Source organism: Xenopus laevis, chromosome 7S (genome assembly GCF_017654675.1).
Source record: "Xenopus laevis strain J_2021 chromosome 7S, Xenopus_laevis_v10.1, whole genome shotgun sequence".
Lineage (NCBI taxonomy): Eukaryota > Metazoa > Chordata > Amphibia > Anura > Pipidae > Xenopus > Xenopus laevis.
The window spans coordinates 112,305,574-112,316,477 of record NC_054384.1 but is presented as its reverse complement, the minus strand read 5'-3'; the positions used below and the strand labels follow the sequence as shown (position 1 = coordinate 112,316,477).

Genomic DNA, 10,904 nt, shown 5'->3' with positions numbered 1-10,904 from the left:
GTGTCAGCAGTGCCCAGAAGTGACCCCTGCGCATCAGGCAGACAAACATGGCTGCCACCTTCTTACCACCACGTGCCCTCAATAAAGTGGCACATCACTTTGATGCCAGCTCATGTCAGCGATTCCCATGCCCACCTGGGGGGACACTCCTGCTCAAATACAAAGACAAGCTAAAGGGGTCTAGTAACCTATGGCAACCAATTGTACTCATTAGTTTGTGGCAGTTAACTCCCCCTTCAAGGGATTGGTGCTGTTTAAAGTTGTACCTAAAAAAGCTGTTTAAAGTTTGCCTTTTAGAGCGCTGAGTTTGTGTTCCTCTAGTTTCCAGGGTGCCACTTTCCCTAGCAACCAGGCAGGAGACGGGTTGAAGAGAACTCTATTGTTACAATCAATCTTCTGCATTTAAAGGGGATACAAAACTTGAACACTTGCAATTTGTATGAGAATTCTAGTTACTTAAACCCCCACACTTTCACCCCCATCTGTTATTAAAAAGCAGATCTGCCCCCACAGTCCCCAGTTACACCCCTCACTCACACTGGAAGCCCCCAGTCACCAATAGCCCCCCAACCCCATGAACAGACACCGAGACAAGGGTACCAGTGTAGTTTATTTAGGATCAGATTGGCACAATTTTGTGACTCCTCCCTAGCGCCTCTGCCCACAAGGAAAAACCAACTCATATAAACATGGGGGTGTATGGGAGCGTCTCCCACATAAGCCCTGAGTGTTTGGGGGTACAAGGCAGCCCCTTCGGCACTTTATTCGCCCCACCAGTCCCAAAGTCACAACAGCGACATCGTTCATTCTGGTACTGGACACGGTTTCCATAGTGATTAAAAATAGAATCGGGGCAACACCATAGGCACATTTATTCCTTCTGGGGCGGGGCAGCTCCACCCACAGCTAAAGGCAAACTTCACTTAGAAAAAGCAGCAGAAAAATGCCCTTTATATAAATCTGAGGCAGGGGGCGCTATAGTTATGTACAAAATCACTTCTATATACACAGGCAATATATACAGACCAACACACACAATCTGATTGGATGGAGAAGAGAACCCTATTGGTTATCCACTTCCCACTGGCAGTGACTTGGGAAACGTGAGAGCCTGTCCCTTTAATCAGTGATTGTCCCTAGTACAAGAGTAAACGCACAATATGGCCGCCTCCTCCTCCTCGTGCACTCGGTAGCCTCTCACTAGGACGCCAGGAGCTGCGCGTGTGCAGAGAGTGAAAGTGCATAGAAAGGATTTAGTGCATCAGAGAGTCAAGTCTGCGTAAGGAAAGGGGTGGGGGGCTCCCCGAGTGGTCCCTTCCCCCAGTGGTTACACCTATACATGTGCCATTCCTCACCGGCCCTCACCAGACTTCACACTTCTTCCTGGGGTTCATAGGGGACCCAGGGGGGCACTGGAAATGTTTGGCGAATTCCTTCGAGTTTGACACGGAGCCAATGACGCGGAAGCGGGAGGGGCTGTGGGGGTCGGTGATGAGCCCCTCGTGTGAGCTTTCCGTGGTGCGCACAGTACACCAGACCTGGGGGTGCAACAGACAAAGTGAGCGTGTGACACTAATGTATAGTGTAAGGGGAGAGTGCAGGGTAATGGGGTACGGTCTCACCCCACAATACACTTACTTGTGCAAATCCCACAAAGAACAGCTGGTCATTAGAAAGTCTGAGGGAGGGCAAGAGCTTCTCGGCTCCGTTCTTCCTCACCCAGTTCTTGTAGGCCTGCGGGGAGAGACAGCATGAGCCCGAGTATTGGCCTGTGTGTATAGGACCCCCGTCATGCCCAGCACCCCCCATACCAACCCGATATGCCGCCTTCAGGCCTCCGTTATCTGCAATGTTCTCCCCCAGGGTCTGCTTCCCATTCATGGCCTCCCCATTGACTGTGTAGTTGCCATACTGCTCCGTGATGCACTCCGTCTGTCTCTTAAAGGCCTCCACCGACGCGTTCTTCCACCAGGGACGAAGGTTCCCATCCTTGTCGTACTCTCGGCCTGCGGAGGAGACATACTTCAACCTCAAGCCATAAACCCCACTCGGCCAATTCTAGGACTTGGGTGGGAGCTGCCACATTATTTCAGTACAGTATTATGGGGGGTACAGTATTATGGGGGGTACAGTATTATGGGGGTTATAGAGGTGGGAGCTGCCACATAGTCCCTACCTTGGTCATCAAAAGCGTGCGTCAGCTCGTGCCCCATTACAACGCCGATTCCTCCAAAGTTCAGAGCCCTAATGCAGAATAAAGTCCAATTTAGTCCAGTTGGATTCAGTACAGCCCCCCCCCCCATACAAGTGCATTGCAGCCCCCACTAGAGGACCTGGAACTGGTCACCGGTGCCCCCTGCAGGGAAGGTTCTGCCCACAAACCCCTGATAAGCCAGACAACCCCTAAATGACACCACAATCTCAATGTTCCTCTATGACAGCCAATAGTTAATGCTCATTATTACTGGGCACAATCCCACCAAATTAACCCCCGATGCCCCAGAGGGAGCTTCCTGAGCCCAAACGTACGTGGGGGAGGTGCCGGTGTAGAAAGGGGCCTGCAGGATTCCAGCCGGAAACACAATCTCATTCTTGGTGGGGGAGTAATAAGCATTGACTGTAGGGGGCGTCATGCTCCACCTGGAATGAGAGAAGAGAATAAGCTTCACATGGAGAGAAAGATGGAGCCATTACACTATCCAGCCACTAGCTGGCGCCGTCCTGTAACATCACACACATGCTGGGGCCACAGGCTGCACTCTAACGAGTTTATGTTCTCCCCCTGTTCTGTCGGCTTCCTTCCACACAGTAAAAGTAGTGTTTGAATGTGATAGGGACCTTAGATTGTAAGCTCACTGGGGCAGGGACTGATGGGAATGTGATAGGGACCTTAGATTGTAAGCTCACTGGGGCAGGGACTGATGGGAATGTGATGGGGACCTTAGATTGTAAGCTCACTGGGACAGGGACTGATAGGAATGTGATAGGGACCTTAGATTGTAAGCTCACTGGGGCAGGGACTCATGGGAATGTGATGGGGACCTTAGATTGTAAGCTCCCTTGGGCAGGGACTGATGGGAATGTGATAGGGACTTTAGATTGTAAGCTCACTGGGGCAGAGACTGATAGGAAGGATAATCGCTGTATATAGCTGGGGGATATGTAGGGACTATATAAAAGTAAAATGGCGGTGATAGAAAACATGGAAGACAAAGGGGCCCGAGGAACCTACTGGTCTTTGCTGGGGGCTTTGCGCAGTTGATCCGCAGACACTCGGGCTGAGAAGTTGTAGAACCTCATTCCGTTCTCAAAGTAAAGATCATCAGTGACGTCAAACTGGGGGAACAAGAGAGTAAAGCAGGGAAAGGGTTACACTGTTACATCCCACAGGCTCCCTGGGGGAGGACCTCGGAATAAAAGTTTTCATCCCATGATGCCTTGCTAGACATGGGGGAGGATCAGGTGCAAACAAACACAGGGGCAGTCTCTGATTGGCTCATCTGTCCCAGGGACCTGCACTTCCCAGTTCCTTCTACTGCCACTGGGGCGCTGCATAACCCCTCCCACTCATTTATCCAAATTCTCTATTGGAATGTGCCAATCAGTATCTGCGAATCCACCATAAACCCCCAATCACAGCAAAGGACAGACACTTCCCTCTATTTACTGGGATCCAGGCCAGAGTCTCAGCCTTTCCTACTCCTTGGATGCTGCTCTCTTTCCCATGGTCAGACAGGAACTTAACCCAAGCTCCTCCCAGTATTGCTCCTGGACTGCTCTTTTCCACTAATTCACAAACTGCCTGACCATGGGAAAGAGAACAGCCCAGGAGCAGGAAGTACAGAGAATCAGAGCTCTGTACCTGGGTAAGTACTGGGGGAGATTCACTTACCCAGGGGGAGGTTCCTGTCTGACCATGGGAAAGAGAACAGCCCAGGAGCAGGAAGTACAGAGAATCAGAGCTCTGTACCTGGGTAAGTACTGGGGGAGATTCACTAACCCAGGGGGAAGTTCCTGTCTGACCATGGGAAAGAGAACAGCCCAGGAGCAGGAAGTACAGAGAATCAGAGCTCTGTACCTGGGTAAGTACTGGGGGAGATTGGATTCACTTACCCAGGGGGAGGTTCCTGTCTGACCATGGGAAAGAGAACAGCCAGGAGCAGGAAGTACAGAGAATCAGAGCTCTGTACCTGGGTAAGTACTGGGGGAGATTGGATTCACTTACCCAGGGGGAGGTTCCTGTCTGACCATGGGAAAGAGAACAGCCCAGGAGCAGGAAGTACAGAGAATCAGAGCTCTGTACCTGGGTAAGTACTGGGGGAGATTGGATTCACTTACCCAGGGGGAGGTTCCTGTCTGACCATGGGAAAGAGAACAGCCCAGGAGCAGGAAGTACAGAGAATCAGAGCTCTGTACCTGGGTAAGTACTGGGGGAGATTGGATTCACTTACCCAGGGGAGGTTCCTGTCTGACCATGGGAAAGAGAACAGCCCAGGAGCAGGAAGTACAGAGAATCAGAGCTCTGTACCTGGGTAAATACTGGGGGAGATTGGATTCACTTACCCAGGGGGAGGTTCCTGTCTGACCATGGGAAAGAGAACAGCCCAGGAGCAGGAAGTATAGAGAATCAGAGCTCTGTACCTGGGTAAGTACTGGGGGAGATTGGATTCACTTACCCAGGGGGAGGTTCCTGTCTGACCATGGGAAAGAGAACAGCCCAGGAGCAGGAAGTACAGAGAATCAGAGCTCTGTACCTGGGTAAGTACTGGGGGAGATTCACTTACCCAGGGGGAGGTTCCTGTCTGACCATGGGAAAGAGAACAGCCCAGGAGCAGGAAGTACAGAGAATCAGAGCTCTGTACCTGGGTAAGTACTGGGGGAGATTGGATTCACTTACCCAGGGGGGGGGTTCCTGTCTGACCATGGGAAAGAGAACAGCCCAGGAGCAGGAAGTACAGAGAATCAGAGCTCTGTACCTGGGGAAGTACTGGGGGAGATTCACTTACCCAGGGGGAGGTTCCTGTCTGACCATGGGAAAGAGAACAGCCCAGGAGCAGGAAGTACAGAGAATCAGAGCTCTGTACCTGGGTAAGTACTGGGGGAGATTGGATTCACTTACCCGGGGGGGGGGGGGACATTATAGGATTTACAGCAAATGGACCAGAGTTGCAAAGCAGATGGGGGACTTGGGGAACCACTTTAGTGACACACAACACCCCCACCATTGGAATCAGAACTCTTACTTACATCATTGAAGACTTTATCCAGTTCCTTGGGGTCCATAATGAAGTTGGGGTACCCAATCATGTCATATATGGCTTCAGCCTGGATACAAGCACAAGTGGGTATGAGAATGGCAGCCAAGTATAACACACGGGGAGGGGGAGGGGTAGGTAGTGGCTACGGTGGCTCCTACAGTCACAAGAGACAATGACTGGGCCTTAGACATTAGATGGTCACAGTAACTCACCTTTGGAATCGGCTAAAGAAAAAGCAAAAAATACACCTAGAATGGCTCAAGTCAAAGAAAATACATAAGAAATCAGGCAGTTTGCTTTTTGTCTCTACAAACTTCACCCAAATCGACATCGACATCAATTACTGATGGAACCGACGTTGAAACCCTGGGTAGCATTTGTGTAGGATATGTTGTATATATGTCGTATTTGTGTAGTATATATGTCATATTTATGTAGTATTTATGTAGTATGTGTGTTGTAGATGTGTAGTATATGTGTAGTATTTATTGTGAAATGCCAATGAGGGAAAGTCTGTAGGTGAAACAAGAGCCTTGAGTGTCAGAATTGGTGAGAACATTAGGGACGCAAGTCTTGGGAGAAGTACAGGCACTATATACAGGCACTACATACAGACACTATATACAGGCACTATATACAGGCACTATATACAGGCACTATATACAGGCACTATATACAGGCACTATATACAGGCACTATATACAGGCACTATATACAGGCACTATATACAGGCACTATATACAGGCACTATATACAGGCACTATATACAGGCACTACATACAGGCACTACATACAGGCACTACATACAGGCACTACATACAGGCACTATATACAGGCACTATATACAGGCACTATATACAGACACTATATACAGGTGATGGACATAGAAGAGGTGAAGCGACACAGGTGGGGATAGGGAGGTGCTGCTGAAACAGCGACAGTTGAGATTATTTTAATAACTTTACACCATTTCTCCGAATGGAATTAACGAGGACGCGGAACGATCATTATTTCTCTGAATTTTTGATTGAGGATCTCAGCTTGGGTTTGATATGAGTTTATGGTAAATTGTTCTGACTTTTTCTTTTAAAATTAACAGGTTTTTAATCTTGTCACTATTTCCCCAGACTTTATAGGACATTGCGGATGAATTTTATTCTTTAATTTGAACCCAATGCACCCGACATGTCACATTGATAAAGGCCTGAAACGTCGCCTCTTGTATCCAATGGGCTGAATTCATTGGTCACTATTACATCCGATGGGCTGAATTCATTGGTCACTATTACATCCTATGGGCTGAATTCATTGGTCACTATTACATCCTATGGGCTGAATTCATTGGTCACTATTACATCCGATGGGCTGAATTCATTGGTCACTATTACATCCGATGGGCTGAATTCATTGGTCACTATTACATCCGATGGGCTGAATTCATTGGTCACTATTACATCCGATGGGCTGAATTCATTGGTCACTATTACATCCTATGGGCTGAATTCATTGGTCACTATTACATCCGATGGGCTGAATTCATTGGTCACTATTACATCCTATGGGGCTGAATTCATTGGGTCACTATTTACATCCTATGGGCTGAATTCATTGGTCACTATAATCCGAGGGGCTGAATTCATTGGTCCACTATTACATCCGATGGGCTGAATTCATGTCACTATTACATCCGATGGCTGAATTCATTGGTCACTATTACATCCGATGGGCTGAATTCATTGGTCACTATTACATCCTATGGGCTGAATTCATTGGTCACTATTACATCCTATGGGCTGAATTCATTGGTCACTATTACATCCTATGGGCTGAATTCATTGGTCACTATTACATCCTATGGGCTGAATTCATTGTCACTATTACATCCTATGGGCTGAATTCATTGGTCACTATTACATCCTATGGGCTGAATTCATTGGTCACTATTACATCCTATGGGCTGAATTCATTGGTCACTATTACATCCTATGGGCTGAATTCATTGGTCACTATTACATCCTATGGGCTGAATTCATTGGTCACTATTACATCCTATGGGCTGAATTCATTGGTCACTATTACATCCTATGGGCTGAATTCATTGGTCACTATTACAAGTCATACAGTGTTGCTGCTGCTGCTGATTTCTTCAATACCGTCACTTTAATTGGCTTTTATGAAGCAATTTCCTATTGATTTTAGTATCGCTGAACATCTACTGTATGTACTTACTGATCAGGTTATAGAAGTATATGAATATATCAATTACTTTGTCACTTTTGTGTGTTTAAAATTAATTTTTGTGCAGTTACATTTTTGTCACATAATCAAATCCATATTGAGATACTCTATAATGATACTGTTCATATTTATTGGATATATTATTGCACAACATATAGTGCCTTAATATCGTATTAATGATTCTGTGGGGTTCTTAGAAGTTGATCGATGCACATTGGTCCCTGCTATGGTTGCTAGGATACGATGCATCCACAGGCGCATGCTTGCACTCTTGCGCACCCCAGTAGATCATGTGTATAGGAGCCACGTCACTAAACTGGATTAATTATCACGTAGCCGGAAATATAGGAATCGCACGGACAGAGCGCCTGGAGTCACGACTAAACTTTGCTGAGCTCTACACTCGTCAGAATCCCCCCGACAAAGGCCGATATGCAGAAACGTTGGGGCTATTCTTGTTTTTGGCAGGTGTATCCGCTCCTGATATCTGATTGGTGGTATTTATGTTCCACTATATGATCTATGCAGCTGTGCTTTACGACACAACATTGTAGTTTGTTTCTATAGTGATTCTTCTGTACAAGACCCGTGTTCTTGAATGAACTGATATCAATCGATAGACTATTAACTCACCTTCTCCCTGGCAGCCCCGCGGGTCTCGTCATCCATCCAACTCAGGCTGCTCAGATTCTCCTCGAATGCCGCCTTTATCTCCTTTATCATTTTCAGAGCCTGGGGCCACAAGAAGCCAATTAGTGCCAGTGACAAGCCCCTCCCCCAGCATGCGGGTGCCACACCCCCCATTACAGATCAGATCCATAAAACGTGGGCCTGGCACCAACCCAGCCGAGAGCCCCCCGTTGCCAGTGATCATTATATATTCAGGGCTATAAATCAGTCAAGGGCCCTATGCTGTGTTTGGACATTTTGGGGCCACTTAGAGCCCAACGCAGGACTTACCTGCACTTTACTGTCCTCAGCGAATGTGGCCTTGACAAACATGGCGCCCAGAGCAAAGCCGAGATTATAATCGGTGTCTCCGATGCAGAACTTCCAGCGCGGGCGGCAGGTCTGAGACGAGAGCGAGAGATTAATATGGAGGGATCAGACACTGGGAAGCGGCAGGATTAAAGCTATAGGGATATTCCCAGTGGGACCCCGATAGAAATGCCCTAGTGGCCCATGAAGCTGGGAGATGTAGTTCAGTTGATGAGCTCTCACCTTCTTGGTGCCGTACATGACCTCCATTAACTTCTCCTCGGCGTCCTGGAAGCGCTGATCCAGAAAGGAGCTTGTCTTGCGCACCAGGTTCCACATCATGTAGTTATTCAGGATCCTGGGGGGCGGGGACAGGACAAGAAGGAGTTGGTTCTGCTCCCGCCCCTGAGCTGTTACTCCACCCACCTTCCCCCCCATTCCCTACCTCTTGTCTGTGGAATTGATGAGGCTGGAGATCTCAACCAGATATTCCTTGGCATAAACCACCACCGGTTCCGACTCATTAATTGGCACGGGGTAAGACAGTGTCTGTAGGAACGGCATCCAATCAACCGCGGGCACCAGTTCCTGCCAGGGGATAATGTAAGTCTCACAGGTGTGCCCACAAACATGCCCAGATTCTGGCAGGCAGATATAGGTAGAGAAGGCGTCGGGAGTGCTGGGAGTTGTAGTAGGAGGAGACCAATACCCACCTTTAGTTCCCCCGCCATCATCTTGTGGTAAATCTGCTCCTCGTCGCGCCTCTTCTCCTGGGGGATGGTGATGTTGGCCAACGAGGTCTCAAAATCCAAGATCTCCTGCATCTGCTCCCGGGTGGAGTTCTCCTCACCCCCCAGCAGCACCCCCAGCTGCACCATGAAGTTTAAATACCCCGTGAGCACCTGCAGAGAAGGGAGGGCCCAACAGAGCCATGAGGGGCGGGGAAACTTTGGCAACCTACCAGCTAGGGGGAGGAGTCTGCCACTCACCTTCTCATTCTCGGTCTTGTTCAGGTAAAGCTCCCGCGAGGGCAGCCCCAGGCCCGACTGATCTATCTGGAGACAAGGTACAGGGAGTTATAACCGCCAGACTCCCGGAGAGGAAGGAGGGGTGCGCGGCTGTAACCAGACAGGTACAAGCAGCACCTAGGCCCAAACTCACCTGGATAACGTTGCTGTTTGAGTTCTTGGAGTCGGCGCTGACAAAGACGGAGAAGAAGGGAGAGGTCCGGTAATGAGCAGTCACCGACTGAAGGGTCTCCTGGAAATTGTCTTTATCCCACGGCCCAGTCATACTCCAGCCCCCCAGCTGAAAGGCAAATACATAGGAATAAAATCCCCAGGAAGAATCCCTGCGGGGGCGGAACAAAGGAAGTGCCAACCCATGAGGAACTCAATAGCAGAAAGGAATTGACAGCCTATGACTTTCCTGTTCCTCCAACCCCCCCCCCCCCCATCAAATGCAGCCCCAGGAGTAGGCACGAGTGTCAGCTCCCTGCATCAGTAATGGGCCCCACCTTCTGGATCAGATCCTGCAGGGGTTTGGCCCCAAGCTCTTCAATTTTGGTTTCGTTCATACAGGCCTGGAAGTAGCGCTGGGCCTTGCGTTCTGCGGAGCTGCTGGTGTTCATGGTGGAGTTCTCTGCGAGGGAAGGAGACACAGATGTGGGGCTCAATCAGGTGCTACTGGGGGCCCAGAGGTTCCTTTGAGGATGGAATGGGGGGAATTGGGCCCCTGAGGGTTCCCTTAGTAACCAGGTAACTGATAAACTGGCGTTATTGACCCCAGGGGAAGAATCTGGGGTTAATTGTGGAGATAATGGGTTAAACCAGTGACTGGGGCGGGTCCAACTATCCTTGGGGAATTGGAAGGTTCCAGAGCCAAATCCTCTTCATATAATGTGGTCTCTGGGGCTGAAATTCCTTGAATTTTTTTGGCAGCCCCCCCCTCCACCCATGTCCCCCCAGCGTGGGAAAAAGGCGCCCCCTCAACTCACTAATGACATTCATGTGGCCCCCGGCACCCGTGTGTAAAGTGGGTCCCAGCCGCACCACTGGGTGCCAAACACTGAGCCGGGGGGGGCACTAATTAGAAGTGGGGGAGCCCCAACCCTTGGCATCTGTATGAACTGAAGCCCCTGTATTTGAGGCCCCCCTCGTTTGTATGTAGCCTGGGGGTGCCCACCCAGTAAGTGCTTCATGATGGCCTGGTTGTGCTCCCACAGTTCATTGAAGGTGCCCCAGCGAGAGTGTCCGTCTGGCACGGGGTTGCCCTTTATCCAGCCCCCGCACGAGTACTGGTAGAAGTCCTGACACGGATCCACGGAGCGGTCGAGGGAACGGAGGATGGAGCTGGTGACGGAGATGCACGACTCTGACAGACACACGCGGTTACCTGAACACAAACACACGGACAGGTGAGTCCAACCAT

At 49.4% G+C, this 10,904-nt stretch overlaps 1 protein-coding gene across 1 annotated transcript; it reads right to left on the bottom strand.

The window, feature by feature from the left end:
- Window positions 1–592: 592 nt before the first annotated feature.
- On the bottom strand, window positions 593–10,899 carry ece1.S (endothelin converting enzyme 1 S homeolog; the record flags this gene model as incomplete). The annotated part of the gene is made up of 16 exons (XM_041570663.1): window positions 593–1,538; window positions 1,639–1,734; window positions 1,816–2,006; window positions 2,177–2,244; window positions 2,530–2,640; window positions 3,233–3,336; window positions 5,248–5,325; window positions 8,130–8,228; window positions 8,457–8,567; window positions 8,718–8,832; window positions 8,920–9,062; window positions 9,188–9,376; window positions 9,464–9,529; window positions 9,636–9,782; window positions 9,991–10,115; window positions 10,659–10,899. Coding segments are annotated over 16 exons (2,061 nt in total), but the record flags the coding sequence as incomplete, so codon positions are not given.
- Window positions 10,900–10,904: the final 5 nt, after the last annotated feature.